Genomic DNA, 19,297 nt, shown 5'->3' with positions numbered 1-19,297 from the left:
ACTGACCTATGTCTGTCTCCACCTAAGTTGTATACCCTTGTGCCTGGCCCTCCGTTCTAATTCTGTTAGGGCTTTTTGTTTGTTTGCTTTGGATGTCTTGAGAAAGGGCCTTTTGTAATTCATAGCTGAGGGTGGCTTTGAATTTAATTTTTATTTATTGTATTTTGCTTGTTTGTTTGAAACTGGGTCTCACCATGTATCTCAGCCTGGGCTTCACTCACTATATAGACCAGGCTGGCCTCAGACTCACAGAAATGTACCTGTCTCTGCATCCAGAGTACTGTGATTAAGGTGGCTTCCATGCCAGGCTATTCATTGTATTTTATTTTAGGTTTTTCTTAGAAGCAGCTGGGTGTCATATTTAATCCAACTTAGTCAAATCAGCTTACTCTCTGGTGGATTGTTGTTTTTGTTGTTGTTTTTGGTTTTTGAAGACAGGGTTTCTCTGCTACATAGATCCCTGGCTGTCCTGGACTCACTCTGTAGACCAAGCTGGCCTCCAACTCAGAGATTGCCTGCCTCTGCCTCTCAAGTGCTGGGATTAAAGGACTATGCCTGGCATTGGTGTATTTTATTATTTCTTCTTTACCTTTATTACTGTTATTTCCACATTTTCCATATTTTCCTACTTGATTCTTTGCGATTGGTTGAATTTTTCTCATCAGCTTTAAACTTCTGAAGCTCAGTGTAGTGATGCATGCCTTTAACCTCAACACTCAGGAGGCAGAGGTCTGCAGATTTCCATGAATTCCAGGCCAGCCTTTCTATATCGTGAGACCCTGTCTTTTAAAAAAAGGGGGGGCAGGGTAGCAAGTTGGCTCAGTGGTTTAAGAATACTTTTTCCCCCTGGGCATGGTGGCTCATGTCTTTAATCCCAGCACTTAGGAGGCAGAGGCAGATAGATCTCTAATGAGCTCTAGGCCAACCTGATCTAAAGATCGAGTCCAGGACAGCCAAGGCTACACAAAGAAACCCTCTCTCTCTCTCTCTCTCTCAAAAAAAAAAAAAACAAAAAAAAAAACCAGACTATACTAAAAGATAATTAAAATTATTATAGCTTTTATCTTGTGTTTTCTTTTTTGCTTTATTGAGTTTTAGGAGACAGGGTCTTGCTAAGTGTCCAGCTGACCTCACACGCAGATCATGTGATGGGATTATAGGTGTGCATTACCACACCTAGCTATGTTCACTTTTCTTTTCTTCCCCCCCCCCCAGACAGGGTTTCTCTGTGTGGCCTTGGCTGTCCTGGACTTGCTTTATAGGCCAGGCTGGCCTCAAACTCACTGAAATCCACCTGCCTCTGCCTCCCCGAGTGCTGGGATTACAGGTGTGCGCCACCACGCCTGGCTTTTGTTGACTTGTAAAATCATGGTGAGATGCACATCATACACTTTACCGTGCTAACCATTCTTAAGTGTGAAGTTCAATACTGTTAAATATATGCATATTTTTTGTCCAACAATTTTAAGAACCTTTCCATCTTGCAAAACTGAAACTGTCCTACAAAGTCTGAGTTCCCCACTTGCCCTACCTGTGGCAGCTCTCTATGAATTTGAAAACTCTGTCAACCTCGTATAAGTGGATCATACAGTCATATTGCTATGATTGGCTATTTCACTCAGCATAATGTCCTCAGGGTTATCCAGGGTTATCCATGTCATAGCACATAGCTCTGGGTGGCCTCAAACTCATAGAGATGCATATTTTTCTGCCACCTAAGCACTGGAATTAAATATATATGGAATTAAAGATGAATGCTGCCATACCTGACTGAAACTTGCTGTTTTATCTAGGCTGGTTGGCCTGCTAGCTCCCAGGAGCCCACCTGCCTCTGCCCCCAGTGCTGAGGTTAAGGCAGGCACTCTTCTGCCCTCAGCTTTTACAAAAACCCAGTGCTGCTCAGGTCTTTGGCACATATTTTATTGGGAGGAGTGTTATAACTGAATTATAAGAGTTCTGTATATTTTGGATATTAATGCCTTATATTATTTGCAGGTGTTTTCTTCTGTGTTATTTTTTTCACTGTTGGGTGGTGTCCTTTGAGCATAAGCAATACCGTGAGGCTAGAGAGATGGGTCAGTGGTTAGGAGTTCTTTTTGCTCTTGTCGAGGACTGGAATTTGGTTCCTAACATCTATATTAGGCATTTCATAACTACCTGTAACTCCAACTCCAAGAGATCCATGGGCATCCACACATATATGCTTATACATACAAACAAATAAAAATAAATCTTTTAAAATATAGCATACAGAGCAATGACAGAACATTCCATCATGCTTTGAGGAAAGGTTTCCTCAGGCTGAGAAATACCTATTCTTATGAAACTGTCTTGGAAAAACAAAGCTTCAAGATATAACTGGAGTTAGCTGAAGCAAACAGTCCTGTAGCTAAAGTGGGGGGGGGAAACAACCCCTGACCGTAGTAGTTGGCCACTGCCTTACTGTAGCCTGTGGACTCTACTGTCCAGCTCCGCCATCTGCTCTCATATTCCTGTGGGCATCAGTCACAATGGCTTCTCTCTTGGTCTAGTGAGTTTTAAGCTGTTTCATGTCAGAGCCCTAAATGCCCATGTCAGCAGTCCTCTAGCATGGGCTGCTCTTTGCCACACAATTCCTGCCCACCCATCATTGGTTAAATTACATGAAAGAATTCTTCCATGACCTTCTCCCCTACCACAAATCCCCAAATAGTAGACTTGGGGTTTTTGTTGTCTGTTTGGGTGTAGAGGGATTGTTACTGCTGTTTTGAGACAGGGTCTCTCTATTATATAGCTCTGGCTGTCCTGCAACTTGTTATGGAGACCAGGTTGGCCTTGAACTCACAGAGATCCATGCGTTTACACCTGTCAAGTGCTGGGATTAAAGGGATATGCCACCCTTCCTGCCCCGAAAATGGTGGATTTGTACAATCAGTCCTTTAGCTGTATAGCATGTAATATGGTTCTAGGCTAGGCATAATGACCTAAGCCTTGAATGCTAACCCTTGGGAGGCAGAGACAAATGAATTTTTGTGAGTTTGAGGCCAACCTGATCTACATAGAAAGTTACAGGCCAACTTGGGCTACATGGTGAGACCCTGTCTCAAAACATTTTTTGTTAGCCAGGTATGATAGCATATGCCTGTAATCCCAGCACTTAGGCCAAGGCCATCCTGTTCTACACAGTGAGTTCCAGCCCAGCCAGGGCAACATAGCAAGACCTTGTCTGAAGAAAGAAAACAAAACACCTTTTTATTTGAAAACATGGTTCAGGCAGACCTCGAGCTCCTTGTTGCTGATGGGTCGGGTCCTCACACGGTATGGGATGCAATCTGGAGCAGTGGCGCTTGCTGTCGAGTCATGTATCGTGAGTGTGTCTCCAGCTCAAGGAGAAGCTAGAACATGAGTTCCTGGATGCCTGGACATCTGTGGTGAGAGGTCACCGGGCTCTTTCACATGACAGTAGGCAGGAAGTTGGTTCACTCCAAAAGAGGTGATGGCTATGTGGATACAGAAAGGAAGTTCCGGAAACTGGTGACTGCCATCAAAGCTGCCCTGGCTCAGTGCCAGTGAGCCCTGGAGGCAGAGTTCTGAGATCTCCTGGCTGGCCCCTCTTGGCAGCTGCCTCATGACAGGAAGGACTGAAATGTCTCAAAGAACTTGGTCTTTCCTTGATGTTCCTGTGGCCACCAACTCAGCCCAGATATATTTGTGTGTGTGTGTGCGCGCGCGCGCCTCCCGAGAATCTTAGCTATGTGTACATTCTGTCCTGCCCTTCTGCCCTTTTCCTCGCCCCTCTCTGAATCCCCCCATGTTCATCTACCCTCTTATCTTGGTTTCCCTTCTACAGTTTATGCAGCCATGTTGCCAGCTGCTTCTAGTTGAATAAAAGTTGGATGAGGCAGCTGGGCGTGGTGGCACACGCCTTTAATCTTAGCACTTGGGAGGCAGCCTGGTCTACAAAGCAAGTCCAGGACAGCCAGGGCTACACACAGAGAAACTCTCTCAAAAATGAAAAAAAAAAAAGTTGAATGAGGCCAAAAAATAATAATAGAATAAAATGATGGTTTAAATTTTCAAATTATTTTATAATTTCCCTGCTAAATTATAAATTCTGTATAAGAGTAGTGGTTTTTTCCTGTTGTGTTTACTGTGTATTCCCAGTACTTACTTGATAAAACATCACTGGGTAAATGACATTTTATCTTCTTACTAACTCAGGGAAATGAGGCTCGTGAAGGGAGAAGCCCCTCATGGTTCAGCCCAGCTGAGGCTGTCCAGGTCATGCGCTACTGTTGCCTGTTGGCCCGGAGTATCTCCAGCCAAGTGTCTTCCAAGGACATTGGTGTCATCACACCCTATCGGAAGCAGGTAAGCCTACCACTACTCTGCCTTGTTATACACAGCCACTGTGGCCCTTGGTCCTTGGTTTCTGAAGGGCAGAAACAGCACATGCTGAACAGCATTAAAGAAGCTGGATCATGTTTGAGTGATGGTGGAGATAAGAAATTGGTAAACTGTACAGCTCATGGACAGCACTAACTAACCAACTATCTTAACTATGGGCAGGGCTGAGCATTATTTTTACATTCTAGGTAATAACATCATAAATATTTACATAAGGACCTGTGGAATCTCTTGGTATTTTGTCCCTTTAAGAAAAACCTTTACAAGCCGGGCATGGTGGTGCATGCCTTTAATCCCAGCACTCAGGAGGCAGAGGCCAGCCTGGACTGTGAAGCGAGTCAAGGACAGCCAAGGCTACACAGAGAAACCCTGTCTCGAAAAACAAAAAAAGCAAACAAACAAACAAAAAGAAAGAAAGAAAAACCGAAAATCTTTCAGCTTCAATCCCAGAACTTGGGAAGTGGAGGCAGGAGGATCTCTGAGAGCAAGCCAGCCAGGGCGCAAAGTGAGACCCTGTCTCAACAACAACAGCAATAATGAAAAGGCTTTGTAGGTGTAGTAGTTCTTATCTTTAGCAACAGCATTGGCGAGTCTGAGGCAAGAGGATTGCTGCTAGTTAGAGGCTAGTCTGGGTTATGTATTGACATTCTTAAGAATTCTAGGATTGTTGGTGTCTTTTTTAAAAACCACAAATACTGTAAGATTATATTTTTGTTTTAACCCCAGGTGTGGGGATGTGGGGCTGCTCTGCAGCAGTTAGCTATGATTTTGTCTGCTTAAGCACAGGCGCAGTTTTGCCATCTGCAGATGGTTTCTACAATTGTGTGGCAATTGGAATTCTGGGTATTTTTCAGAGGATATACAAATGCTGGAGCCCTGATAGGAAGTCTTGGTGGTTGGTGGTCATTCAGGGGGTTGGTTGCAGTTTGTTAGTTAGAAGTCAAAAAAGAAACAAGAAGAAAGAAATTAGATTCAAAGATCTCCCCCCCCCCATCTATCCTTCTTTCTTTCCTGTCTAGTGATGGAGTGAAAGGGGTGGTGCTAACGTGTGGGAAAAAGAAGAACCCACAAAGTAGCAAAGACAGGCTACAGAGTTATTTATGTTCTAGGCCAATCTGGGGTGTGAAGTGAGGCCCTGTCTCAAAGAAAAAGAAGAAAGCTTGTCCCCTCCAGTCCCTAACCAATAGTTCTCAAAGATGATGGATGCTGTTGGCATTTGTGAGGTGACGTTTCCACACAGGACTGTAAGACATCATTGCTGGCCCTATAAAGCTCTCTGTGGATTGTGACAGCCAGACACTATCCGTGCTTACTTACATGTTCTGGAGCTGTGCTGTGAGTAGAGGTGCCTCTCATACCAAACACAAGTTTCAGTAGTTGAGTTCCTGTCTCAATTTTGAACATCTATACTACAAATGAAAGGGTACCCACATTTGTAAAAGAAACATTACTAAAGTTAAATCATCATCTAACATTACACATTAATAGTGGGAGACCAGTGGGCAGCTCATCCAGACAAAAACTACACAGAGAAATAAGCTAACATGCATTATGGATCAAATGGACTTGACAGATCTATACAGAACATTTTTTTAAAAATAATAACACCATCTTTAAAAAAATATTTTTATTTAATTTTTAAATTTATGTGCATTGGTGTGAGGGTGTCAGATCTTGGAGTTACAGACAGTTGTGAGCTGCCATGTGGGTGCTGGGAATTGAACCTGGGACCTTTGGAAGAGCAGACGGTGCTCTTAACCACTGAGCCAACTCTCTAGCCCCAGAACATTTCACCCAAACACAGAAGAATATACCTTCTTCTCAGTACCTCACAAACCTTCTCTAAAATTGGCCATATACTTGGTCACAAGCAAGCCCCAACAGATACAAGAAAATTGAAATAATCCCCTGGATTAAAGCTGGACTTCACCAACAACAGAAACAATAGAAAGCCTACAAACTCATGGAAACTGAATAACTCTTTAGTCAATGACCTCTGAGTCAAGGCAGAAATAAAGAAATTAAAGACATCCTAGAATTCAACAACAACAAAAAAATAGACAACGAAAGCTTTGCTAAGAGGAAAGCTTACAGCACTAAACGCCTTCATAAATAAATTGGAGAGATCTCATACTAGCGATTTAACAGCACACCTAAAAGCTCTAGAATAAAAAGAAGCAAACACTCAAGAGGAGTAGATGGCAGGAAATAATCAACCTGAGGGATAAAAATCAACAAAATAGAAACAAACAGAACAATACAAAGAAAAATAAAGCAAAGAATTGGTTCTTTGAGAATATCAAAAGATTGATAATCCCTTGGCCAAACTAACTAAAAGATAGAAAATATCCAAACTAAAATCAGAAACAAAAAGGGGGACATAACAACAGACACTGAGGAAATCAAAGAATCATTAAGTCATACTTCAAAAACCTGTGCTCCACAAAATTGGAAAATCTAAAATAAATGGACCCATTTTCTTGATAGATACCACCTTTTTTTTTTTAACCAAAGTTAAATCAAGATCAGATAAACAATTTAAATAGTCCTATAACCCTTAAGGAAATAGAAGCAGTCATTAAAAGTCTCTCAACTAAAAAAGCCCAGGGCTAGATGGTTTTGGCACAAAATTCTACCAGACTTTCAAGAAAAAGAGCTAATACTAATACTCCTCATATTATTCCACAAAATTAAAACAGAAGGAATATTGCCAAATTCATTTTATGAGGCCACAGTCACCCTGATACCCAAACCACATGAAGATTCAACAAAGAAAGAGAATTACAGGCCAATTTCCCTCATAAATAATTGATGCAAAAACACTCAATAAAATACTTGCAGATGGAATCTAAGTACATGACAGAACATCATCCACCATGATCAACTAAGCTTCATCCCAGAGATGCAGGGATGGTCCAGCATATGAAAACCTCTCCACCATATAAACAGACTGAAAAAAGAAAAAAAGGAAGATCTCATTAGATGCTGAAAAAGCCTTTGACAAAATACAACACCCCTTCATGATAAAAGTCTCGGAGAGATCAGACATACAAGGGACATACCTAAACCTAATAAAGGTTATATACAGCAAGCCCCAAGAGCCATTCCAACATCAAATTAAATGGAGCAAAACTCAAAACAATTTCACTTAAAAAAAAAAAGTCCATGTATTTGGCTGAACTTTTTTTGAGGCCAGACTTTTTAAGATTTATTTTTGAGTGTTTTGTCTGCATTATTATATGTATGCCATATGTATGCCTGGTACATAGGAAGCCAAAAGAAGGCGTCAGGCCTCTTGGAACTGGAGTTACAGGTGGTTGTGAGTGGGTGCTGGCAACTGAACCCAGGTTCCCTGCAAAAGTAACAAGTGCTGCTAACTACTGAGCCATCTCTCCAGCTCAGGGATAAACATTTTTATGTTCTTGTTCACTACTTAAAGTACTATTTATTACTAAAGTAATATTTGGGTTGACAGAGTGGTTTAGCAGGTTAAAGCTCTTGCTACCAAGCTACCAAACTGAGTTCAGTTCCAAGGACAGCACAGTGGAAGGAGAGAACTGGCCCCTGAAAGTTGTTCTCTGACCTCCTCATGTGTGTCATGACAGAGCTTGCTGCCCACAGATAAACAGATAGGTAACGTCCTATTTGGGCCAGGGAGATGCTTCAGTGGGTAAAGGGCTTGCTGTATAAGCATGAGGGCATGGCTTCACATGCCCAGAGCCTAGGCAGAGCCAAGCACACACGCCTGTGATGCCTGTGCTCCTGTAGTGAATGGGGAGGCAGACAAGAGAATCCCCTAGAAACATTGGGGCCAGCCAGCTGAATACACCAAACACCTTAGCAAACAACTAAAGATCCACTGCTGGGTCACCAGCCTCCAATGGTGTGGGGCAGGACATGTTGTTTCTCTTTTTCTGCTCAGCATCTGCCATTTTCTGGAATGAGTATGGTTGTGGATTTCTTAGTGTTTATTTTATTTGAAGGATGTTGAGCTCATGGATTCATGGATGGTTTTTCATCAGATTTTGGAAGTTTGGACCAGTATTTCTAATTTTTTTTTTTTTTTTTTTTTTTTGCTCCTTCTTTCTCTTCTGACAACCCTTTTTGTTACTTCCTGATGTAATTGTCATTTCCAAGGCTTACTGCCTCTGTCTGCTAACCTAGGCCTAGTCCTGGAAGCTTCTAGCCTCCATACAATCTAATCTAGGCCTAGAATATTTTCAGCTTCTGAGATTTACTGCTGAATAAGCTCACCCTTTCCTGTTCTTAGTGAGCTCTGGGCTGGCTGGTTCAACTCAGCTCTTCTCCCAGATGACTTACTCAGTCTGGCTTTGTTCTACCTTCCCCCGTTCTCTAACTTGCTCCCCTCTCCCCCACCTCTGTCTGTCTGTCTGTCTGTCTGTCTGTCTGTCTCTCCCTCTTTTCTCTTCTCTCCTCTCTGCTCTCCCCTCTTCTCTTCCCTCTCCTCCCCTCCCCTCCTCTCTGCATTGCCCCTTAAGTAGCTTCCCTTTCCTCGTGAGAGTTGGGCATATCCTATTCTGTCAGATCTTCTCTGATTTGTCAATTTTTTTCCTGCCACTCAATTAGACATCACTCTCAAACATGGGTGCTTCCTTCTACAAACTAACTTTGCTTTCATTTGGGATTAAAGGTATGTACCACCACGCCTGGACCTAAGCTTTTCTTTACCTGAAATTTGCTCTTTTTTTTGTTTGTTTGTTTTTTGGGTTTTTTTTTGTTTTTTGTTTTGGTTTTTTCGAGACAGGGTCTCTCTGTGTTAGCCTTGGCTGTCCTGGACTCACTTTGTAGACCAGGCTGGCCTCGAACTCACAGCGATCCGCCTGCCTCTGCCTCCCGAGTGCTGGGATTAAAGGCGTGCGCCACCACGCCCGGCCTGAAATTTGCTCTTTACCAGGCTGGCCTTGAACTCCGAGCTCCTTGCCTGTCTCCTGGATGAAAGGTGTGAAGGTGTGTTTGTATTCCAGCTGGATCACACGGACCTAGAAGGTCTTTGGATGTGATCTTTGTCAGAACTGCCATGTTCTGAATTAACATTCCTCTACACTTTTTCTCCCATGTTGTGGGCTTGATTTTTTGCTCACCTTGGACAGTTCCTGTTGTTCTGTTTAAGTCTTCTCCTTGGTGGCCATGTTTTCAAGAGCATAGTCTCACTCTATACCCAGGCTAGCCCTGACCTCATAGCAGTCCTCCTGCCTCAGAATCCCAAATTCTGGGATTACAAGGCTGGAGCCACCTTGGCTGGCTCAACTTCACTCATTTTTCTTCTTGGTTATCTTTCAATGATTTATCATCTCAGACTTTGAACTCTGAAATCTCAGCTGGGTATTTATTCCTTCTGCCCTTAATGGAGTCTCTGCTACGACATTTGCACATGAAGTTTTTTAATGTTATTGAGACACATTGGTAATAGTTCAACACCTGAGGACTCCTGTCCCCTCACACCTTTCTTCTTGAGTGTATGTCACATTTTCAGTTTCTTTGAATGTTTTTTAAACTTTTGTTGAGAACTAGAAATTTTAGAAAACACAGTAACTTTGGATTCTGATTTCCACCCTAAAGGCTGTTGTGCTTTATCCTTGTTTCTTTGATTCCTAATTTCCTCAGCTCTGGCTGTGGCATCTATTTCTTCCTGGTGTGTTTCCCTGTTGAGTTTGACCTTCTTTGTGTTTTGTTTATTTGTTTGTATTTTCAGCCTTGGCTGTCGTAGACTCACTTTGTAGACCAGGCTGGCCTTGAATTCACAGCAATCCGCTTGCCTCTGCCTCTCAAGTACTGGGATTAAAGGTGTGCGCCACCACGCCCAGCTTCTTCATTGTTTTTAAACTTGGTTTCTAGGGTAGTACAAGCCCAGCGAAGTGGGTCACCAGCTCTCAGCAGTGGCTGTACTCTTCACCTTGAGCAGATATGGCAGCCACTCACCAAATAGCTATCCTCAGATGCCTTTCCATACAGACCTAGGCCACTTGAGTGTTCCCAGGCTGCTGCTTCCCACCAGGCTCTTTTGGGTCTGCTCAACCATGCATAGCCTCAGTAATACACTCAGCCTCACCTTAAGGAATGGCGGGGATTTTGCTTATTTGTTTGGTTGTTGGTTGGTTGGTTTTTGGTAGCAGGAAAGACATCTGTGGGTGCTGGGAACAACTTTTTATTTTGTTTTCTTATTTCTATTTGTTTTTCTTGGTTTTGTTTTAGTTGTGAGCCTAGCTTTTAATAGCTGAGCTATCTTTCCAGCCCGAGTAGGGCTCTTGGCTCTCCATGCCTGCTTGTCTCCAAGGTTACATTGACAGGCAGATGGAAGAGCCCCACAGACCACAGCACAGACTCCCATTGTTTTTACCCAAAGTTGAGAAGCATTGACACTTGCTAGACTGTGGTTATTTCCAGAGCACTGAATGTGAAACTGTATGGTTGCTTTGTGGAAGTTGATATTGTCTGTCTCCTCACTCAGTTGTTACTGTCTTGCCTAGATCTTGTTTGGACCTAAAGCCCTTTATAGATACCAGTAGATATTCCAGGGAAAACCACTAGTGTGACATCAGGCTGGCCCAGTGCCACAGGCCTTCAACCTGTCCTTGAGGCTCAGCTCAGCCCTCCAGACTGCACTGATTTAGGCTGAACAGACTTCCACACTGATCTTGGTCATTGCGTAGCTGTTCAGGTTCTCTCTGTTCTGCTAATTTTTATGGGACTGACCAGGAGTTTGTTAGTGTTCACTTTGTTCCTATTTTAAAGATTGGTTATTTTATGTGTATGGTGCGTTCCCTGCCTGTGTCTTCTACTCCACATGCATGCAGTGACTGTAGGGGCCAGAAGAGGTCGTCAGGTGCCCTGGAACTAGTTGCGAGCTGGAAGTCAATTCTGGGTCCTGTGGAAGAGCAGCCAGTGCTCTAACTTTTGAGCCCTCTCTCTAGCTTCTGGTTTTTTAAAGATAGGGCTTCTCCATGGATCCCAGACTGGCCTAGAACTCATTTCGTAGTCCAGGCCAGCCTCAAACTCATGAGCATACTGCCTCAATCTCCCAAGTGCTCTGATACCCAGCTTAAATGCAACCCTTTGCATTTTGTGTTGTGTGCTGGGGATCAAACAGGGCCTTCTGCACAGTAGACCAGGTTTGAAACATTGAACTACATCCATAATCCTTTATACTACCTTTTTAAAAATGCCCTTGGGCTGAAGAGAATTCCCAGCAACCACATGGTGGCTCACAACCATCTATAATGAGATCGTGTGCCCTCTTCTGGTGTATATGATAAATAAATACATCTTTTAAGAAAATTCCTGCCAGGCGTGGAGATGCATGCCTTTAATCCCAGCACTTGCGAGGATCACTATGAGTTCGAGGCCAGCCTGGTCTACAAACTTAGTCCAGGACGGCTAAGGCTACCCAGAGAAACCCTGTCTCAGAAAAAAATATAAAGAAAGAAAATTCCCTCACGTCAGGTATGCTCGCACACGCCTTTAATCCCAGCACTTGGGAGGCAGAGGCAGGCAGATCTCTGTGAGTTCAAGGCCAGCCTGGTCTACAAAGTGAGTCCAGGACAGCCAAGGCTACAGAGAAACCCTGTCTCAAAAAACAAAACAAAACAAAAAAACAAAGGAGGAGGGGGAGGAGGAAAAAGAAAAGTCCCTTAGTATTTTTCATTTTATTTTAGGGCTTTCGATTTGTACAAGTATTTTGCCTACATCAATGTCTGTATACCACATGATTACTTAGTGTCCAAGGAGGCCAAAATAGGGTGTCAGATCTCTTGGAACTGGAGTTTCTCATGGTTCTGAGCCTTTATATGGGTGCTGGGAAGAGAACCTAGGCCATCTGGAAGGGTAGCCCGTGCTCCTAACCACTGAACCATCTTTTTATCCCCCTATACTACAGTTTTATCCTCATATTCAACTCAGAGTGTAACACGTGTGGGCACATATAACTCATTATAGAAGTGTCACTCATTTGGCAAGAGAAAAAAGTAACATCCGCATTGGTGGTCAGACCTGCTGGTAAGCAAGAAACCAGGTTGGCTGAGAACTACCAGGGGTATCTTCTCTAGTCCCCAATGTTCCCGTCCAGTACAATCCCAAGTTGCTCCTCATTCCCTTCCTACACTGCTGTCCACAGCTGTTCTTGCCGCTTACCCACTGTGGGGTACAGCTGACAAGGTGATGTGTTAAGTCACTTTTCTGTCACTGTGACAAAACACCATGACCAAGGCAACTTACAAAAGAAAGTGATTGGCCTTGGCAGTTCTGGAGTTCACAGTGAGCTCCACAGTGGAACAAAGTGGTTCCCACAGCAGAGAGCACACTGGGAGTGACAGGATTTGTTTGGTTTTGGTTTGTGTGTGTGTGTGTGTGTGTGTGTGGTTTTTTTTTGTTGTTGTTGTTGTTGTTTTGTTTTGAGACAGGGTTTCTCTGTGTAGCCTTGCCTGTCCTAGACTCACTTTGTAGACCAGGCTGGCCTCAAATTTATAGTGACCTGCCTGCCTTTGCCTCCTGAGTGCTGGGATTAAAGGTGTGTACCACCACGCCCGGCTTGTTTTTTTTTTTTTTTAATGAGCAACACTTACAAATCAAACAGTTACAACATATTGATAGATGCAACCAAAGAGGAAAATATGTATTTTTAGGGAAATAGATGAGATTTTTAAAATTCATGAAAAAGATGTCACAGCTAAGAATTACCAAGACAAGTTTGAAAATCATTACTCAAATGTCAACTTGTCACCAAACTGGAGCAGCTGATTCTGTGTATCCCTGTTGGAAAAAGCCAGAAAAGCTGACTGAATTCTCCAGCATCCACCCCATTAAGATCTTCGCAGTGGCATCAAAGGCGCCTAGCTGAAGAGGTAGGGTCTGAGAATGGTGCCTCTCAGACCAGAACAAAAATGCTGAAGACTGGAACATTTCATTGAATTTGAGCCACCATTAAGAGCTCGGGTTCTCATGCTAGTCCAAAGATTTGTAAGCCACAGCTAAGCTTCACTTTCTAAAAGTTGCACAGCTTCCCAAAACATTGCTGTAGACCAAGGATTCAAGAATGAGTGGGGAAAGGGAGTGCATTTCAGACCCTAATCATGACAGTATTTGGCTAACTGTAATAGATTAATATCTTGATTTTTTTACAATGTCTTTTTTTTAATCTTTTAACCTTTTCTAAAGGTGGAGAAAATAAAAATCCTTCTGCGAAATGTGGATTTGACTGACATAAAGGTTGGCTCAGTCGAGGAGTTCCAGGGACAAGAGTACTTGGTCATTGTCATTTCCACTGTAAGTGCTCTGTTTGTGGCCAGCTGCATGTGCTTGAAATTGCTAGCTACTTAGTGAGTGATAGATACACTCAGATAAAATGGAAGAAACTGATCCACAGTGTATCAGACTGCACTGTAGGCTGGAGACTCAGGTGTTAACAAAAGGGGTGACTATAGGACATTGCTTAACAAAACCTCAAATATCAGGAGCCCAAGTAAAAGAATTAGCTGAAAGAAATAGCCAGTGCATGGAGGAATAATATAGTGAAAGACAGATGTGGTGGTGCATGCCTTTAATCCCAGGACTTTGGGAGCAGAAGCAGGTGGATCTCTTCGAGTTTGAAACCAGCCTGGTCTACATAGTGAGTTCTATGACAGCCATGGCGCGCTGTGTATATATATATATATATATATCCCAGCACTTGGGAGGCAGAAGCAGGCAGATCTTTGTGAGTTTGAGGCCAGCCTGGTCTACAGAATGAGTTCAGGGACAGCCAGGGCTACACAGAAAAACAAACAAAGAAACAAACTATTGGCATCTGGGGTCTTCCTGCCTGTAGACTGAGCACTGCTGGTAGCAGCCCTGCCTCGTTTTTAAACATAAATGAGGTGATGTTGTTTCTTAACCTGTTTTTGTGTATCAAGAAAAAAATCTTAAAATACAATTTTTATTTATCTTTGTATCTTTAGGTGCGGTCAAATGAAGATAGATTTGAAGATGACCGTTATTTCTTGGGTTTCTTGTCCAATTCAAAAAGATTTAATGTTGCAATCACAAGACCCAAAGCTTTGCTGATCGTTCTGGGAAACCCTCATGTGCTTGTCAGAGTGAGTCTGCGGGACACTGGGCTACCATTGTCATGTTTGGGGGAAGGGAAGGATACAGTCACAGGAAATGCCCTCTTAACTCAAACATGGCCTGGCCTCAGGAGACTCCAGGCCTTCCCTCACTTGGCTCTCCTTGGTTTTCATCAGGATCCCTGTTTTGGAGCGCTGCTAGAGTACAGTGTTACCAACGGTGTCTACACAGGGTGTGATCTACCTCCCGAACTCCAGGCTCTCCAAAAGTGAGCATTCCTGTCTACTTCCTAAACGGTGGGCTGTCTTTAGGGCTCCCCGACCCTCCCATACTGATTCTCCTGCAAGATCCCACATACCAAACACACTGAAGCCTCAGGACGAGGCTGGATGCTTTTTTACTCTTCCTGACCCCTGGGCTACAGCTGCCACTGTCCTATACTTAGTGGTCAATGTCACCCAACCCTTATGTACCTAAACAGGTAAACAAAGCACCGGTGGAGAAGCACCATTGAGGAAAGAGTGTAGCTCCATGTGCTCACTTCTCCACACAAGCTGTGGCTATGTGGCAATGCCAGGATCTGTGGACACAGGAGAGTCTGGCCTGTTGAACAGACAGTAGATACAGCAGAGCGAGCTTGTGCCTCACCCTGTGGACCCTCAGTCCAGCCATGCTTCAGTCTTCTGTGACTCTTGTGGCTTCTTAGCCTGACACCTGAATGTTGGTATAGGTGGGATCACTGAGTCAGCTGAGCTGCTCCTGCTTCCTTGTACTGACCTTGGTTCACAACAGTTTGTTCTGCCAGTGGGCAGTCACTGCCACTACCGTCCCCCCAAATAAACACTCCAGTAACTCCAGACCCCTTTCTTTCTCGGAATGCATCCATGTCAGTGATAATGGTCCTGTCTTTTCTTTGCACCCTGCTGGCTACAATCTTTGGAGTTGGTTCCACTATAATCTGCTCTGTCCTGATCCAGATGTATGTGAAACTGCAAGAAAGGCCACCAGCTCCACTCTCCTGAAAACAGGCTGCAGCTGTGTTGGAACACCTAAGGACCAAGAAGGGTGTTAGGTGAAACCATGCCCACCTAGAGCCTATATTTCTGAAAGGGGCAGTCAGTCATGGCTTCTACTGGACCCCTGTCCTCCCTGCCTGTCTCTGAATTCAGGTAGATGCCAACTTCTAAGAGCCTTCATAGGTTAGGTGAGACAGGCTTCTAACTGAACAGGACCTAACTCAACTTACAAGTCTGTGCTCAGAGGCACTAAGCAAAGACAAAATTTCACCAAGCTCCCTCCCCCAGCTTGGGAGAAGGGCCAGCATAGGTGCTGTGGCTCTACCATGGTCTGCTGTAGGCACTGCTGCCAAAAGCACACTTGGAGGCTGGGCCTTTCAGAACGTAGGGTGCGCAGAGTGGAGTTTAGCCCTTTAGAGCAGGTGAGAACTGTGTCTCTCTGATGAGGGTCTTCCCGCACTTGCAGCACCCCTTACTGCACAGGACAGGAGCCTTCCACAGGGCTGATGGGGCCATGCCAGGTCCTGGGTGCATGGAGAGATTGCCCACAGAGGCTGGTATGATGCCATAGGACCTTCTGTTCTACAAGCCTACACCCATCCTGTTACCGTGTTCTCCTTCCACACCTCGGACTGGGCCTGGCTAGCTGGAGCACAGAGATGAGCAGGGCAGAGGGATAATCAATCCCCACAGAGGAAATTTCAAGGGCCTGTACCACCTGAGGGACTACAATGGGCAAGGCACTTTCTCTATTTTCCTCTCAGCAGACATAGTGGTGCTGTCAGCAGTTGTCACAGCCCTTTACCAGCTCCTTCCCATCCCAGGAAAAACCATAACCTTTTTACTGCCCATCACCTCTGGGGCCCAAGCTGTAACACATTTTACTCTGTGTCATTGAAGCTACTGCCTGCTAAATGCTAAGGCCAGCTGGCCTGCCCCTCAGTCTTCTCAGCTTAATTGCTCTCTGGTGGCCTATCCACCTGTGTCACCCTTTGCCCTTGGACAAAACTTGATTGCAGTGTGGCCACCCAAGAAAGAACTTACACTGTAGCTATATGAGCAAGTGAAGGCAGGAACTAGGACAAAGCTAACACCAAGAGGTAACTAGCAGGTTCCAGGAAGGAAGCCATTGCCTGGGAGTGTCAAGTAGATCACGGGCCATCAGTGACCGGACCTAATCTACTGAGTACCCAGCTAAGGTTAGGCAAGAACCCATGAGCTTCACCTTTCTACCCAGCTCAGGGCTAACCACTCCTGCTCCAGCTCCAGCTGAATGTCTAGAGGTGAGACAGGTACAGGGCACAGAGCTCAAGGGATCGCTAGATTTATAAGGTTTTTTTTTTCCTTTTTTCCACTTTTTCAAGATAGGATTTCTCTGTGTAGCCTTGGCTGTCCTGGACTCACTTTGTCAACCAGGCTGACCTCAAACTCACAGAGCTCCTCCTACCTCTGCCTCCAGAGTGCTGGGATTAAAGGCGTGCACCACCATGCCCAGCTTTTTTATTCTTACTTTATGTGTATGGGTGTTTTCTGTATAGTGCCAGCAGAGTCCAGACGGTAGTGTGGGATCCTCTGGAGTGACAGCTGCCATGTGGGTTCTAGGAACCAAAGCTGGTTCCTCTGGAAGAGCAGCCAGTGCCCTTAACTATAGACCTATTTCTCTAGCCCAGTTTCTCATTTTTTTAAAGGCTGCTTACAATCTCATTCCAAGCATACTGTAAGTTTTGCCATTCTAAGGCAAAACAGAGCAACCTATATATCTCTTGTGAGAAGAAAAAGTACAAACTTTTTGTACCAACACTGTCCTCTTAAAAGGACATCCTCCATAGCTAGAAATGGTGCTTTTTTTTTTTGTCTTGAACCTCCATTTCCACTCTACATGGATTTGAACCTCAAAATACTGTGCCAAATACTATGCTTGAAGAAAGAAAATGTGAATCTTCTTTCTTTCTGGCATATATTTTCTGTTTCTTACCTAAAATGGAATTTCACATTAATCACTCATGGCCCGAGAAGACAAGTGATGAATTCTTGCCAGGGAAGCCCAGGCAAACGCTTGACACAGAAGCTTTAGTTTGCTGATACCTGACCCTCTCAGGCACCTGGCCTAATGTTGACGTGGTCAGTTGTTGCAATGGACAGCCATTTCCTGAGTGGGAATCGTGGGATGGGCACAGAACAACTCCTTTTAGCCAGTTGTGGGTCTCTGTGTTAATCACCCCCTATCACAAATAGAAGCTTCCCGGATGAGGATATAAAGATACATTAATTAATTACTCAATGCAATTACATCCATTTACCAGAATAATAGTAATGTGTTCTCCCATACAGCCTGTGACCCATCTAGCCATAGGTCCTGACCCAACGATGGTTGCCCGGTGTGGGGTGCACCTTGTGGAGTAGGACTTAAATCCAGTCAGAAAATGGCTGGTTATCTGCATGATGTTTATGCCACGATTGCATCACAGTGCATACCAGAGCAGTCATTATTACCGTTTTCAGGGTTCACAGGTGGGTAAGTCGGTTGATTACTTTTCTCCCCTGGTAGTGTGCCTAGTGCCTTTTAGCACTGTGAAAGTTAGCCAGTAGGGATGGAGCTTCCAGGTCAGTACCTGCTTAATTTCTTCATGTCCCATGATTCAAGAATGTGGTGTGTTCAGCAATAGGATCTCACTATCACGTTCTGGAGGGTGACCAAGAACAATAGCATTGTAACCAAGAACAGTGGTAGTAGCTTGTAATATTTTGGGACCTATAAAAACTGAGGGCCAACAACTCCAAAAGAAGTAACCCATACCCGGTACAAGGCTTTCTTAGTTGTTAGCCTCTGGTATCTAGTAAGGGCATTGCTGCCCCATTACAAGGCAACTCCATTAAAGCTATTTGACTTTTGTCTTTATTTTATGTATATGGGTATTTTGCCTGCATGTATGTCTGTGCCCCACATGAGCGCAGTGCCTGCCAAGGCCAGAAGGATCCAGTCCTCTGGAACTGGAGTTGCAGACTGTTGCTGGAGAAAACTCCATAGACCTGGGTTCAATTCCCAGCACCCATAATAGTGGCTTATAATGTTCGTAACCCCAGTCCCAGGGAGTTCTTGTGGCTTCTGTGGCCACTGCATGCAGGTGTTCCACATATGTACATGCAGGTGAAACACCGATACACATAGTTTTTGGTTTTGTTTTTTTAAGATTTCCAGCCTGGGTATGGGGGTGAACACCTTTAATCCCAGTACTTAGGAGGCAGAGACAGGTGGATAGCTGTGAGTTTAAGGCCAGCATAGTCTACAAAGTGAGTCTGGGACAGCCATGGCTACACAGAGAAATCCTGTCTTGAGCCCCCCCCCCCCAAATAAAAATAAATAAGACTTTACACTCAAGAGTGGATGGAGAGAACCCTTGGAGAACTATGGACAAATAGTTTAAAAAGGAGACCACATTTGGGTAATAAAGGAACTGCAGGTCAGAGAAAGACAAGAACACACTGAGAAGCGGTCAGTGTGTAAAAGCGTTAGTAATCAGAGAAGGGCAAACAGAAAAAGTGGCGCTCTGGAAGGTAGTATGATGAACAGCATACACCTCTCAGAAGCCAAGAAGGGTGCAGGGAGTACTCAGGGAAGCGGGATAACAGGCCGCTCAGTGCAGCCAGGAATCTAGGAACCGGGAGTGAAGCAGCAGGGACTAAGGTGAAGGAACTCTGGAAGCAGGAATGCATCCTTCACAAGACTGGCTTTCACATCAGAAAGGGTCAGGCCAGACGGGGGACAGTCCTGCTTTGGTCTGGAGATCTTTCCAGACAGCTAATGGATAGTTATTGACGGAATTTACTGCAACAAG

At 44.3% G+C, this 19,297-nt stretch overlaps 1 protein-coding gene and 1 long non-coding RNA gene across 3 annotated transcripts in view; one reads left to right on the top strand and one right to left on the bottom strand.

Annotated features, from left to right (window-relative positions):
• MOV10L1 (Mov10 like RNA helicase 1) overlaps positions 1-15,302 on the top strand; it is a 67,056-nt gene extending 51,754 nt beyond the window's left edge. For both annotated transcript variants that reach the window (XM_084803201.1, XM_084803202.1), the window contains 5 exons: positions 4,201-4,350; positions 13,558-13,665; positions 14,337-14,474; positions 14,622-14,713; positions 14,927-15,302. In XM_084803201.1, coding sequence (XP_084659327.1) covers positions 4,201-4,350; positions 13,558-13,665; positions 14,337-14,474; positions 14,622-14,713; positions 14,927-14,930 — 492 coding nt within the window. In that variant the 3' untranslated portion in view covers positions 14,931-15,302. The remainder of the gene's footprint in view (positions 1-4,200; positions 4,351-13,557; positions 13,666-14,336; positions 14,475-14,621; positions 14,714-14,926) is intronic.
• Positions 1-19,297, bottom strand: part of LOC311609832 — a 42,739-nt gene that overhangs the window by 22,300 nt on the left and 1,142 nt on the right. The gene's annotated exons all lie outside the window — the stretch shown is intronic.

Source organism: Acomys minous (assembly GCF_964271855.1).
Source record: "Acomys minous genome assembly, chromosome: 12".
NCBI lineage: Eukaryota > Metazoa > Chordata > Mammalia > Rodentia > Muridae > Acomys > Acomys minous.
This window is presented reverse-complemented; position numbering and strand designations above follow the sequence as displayed.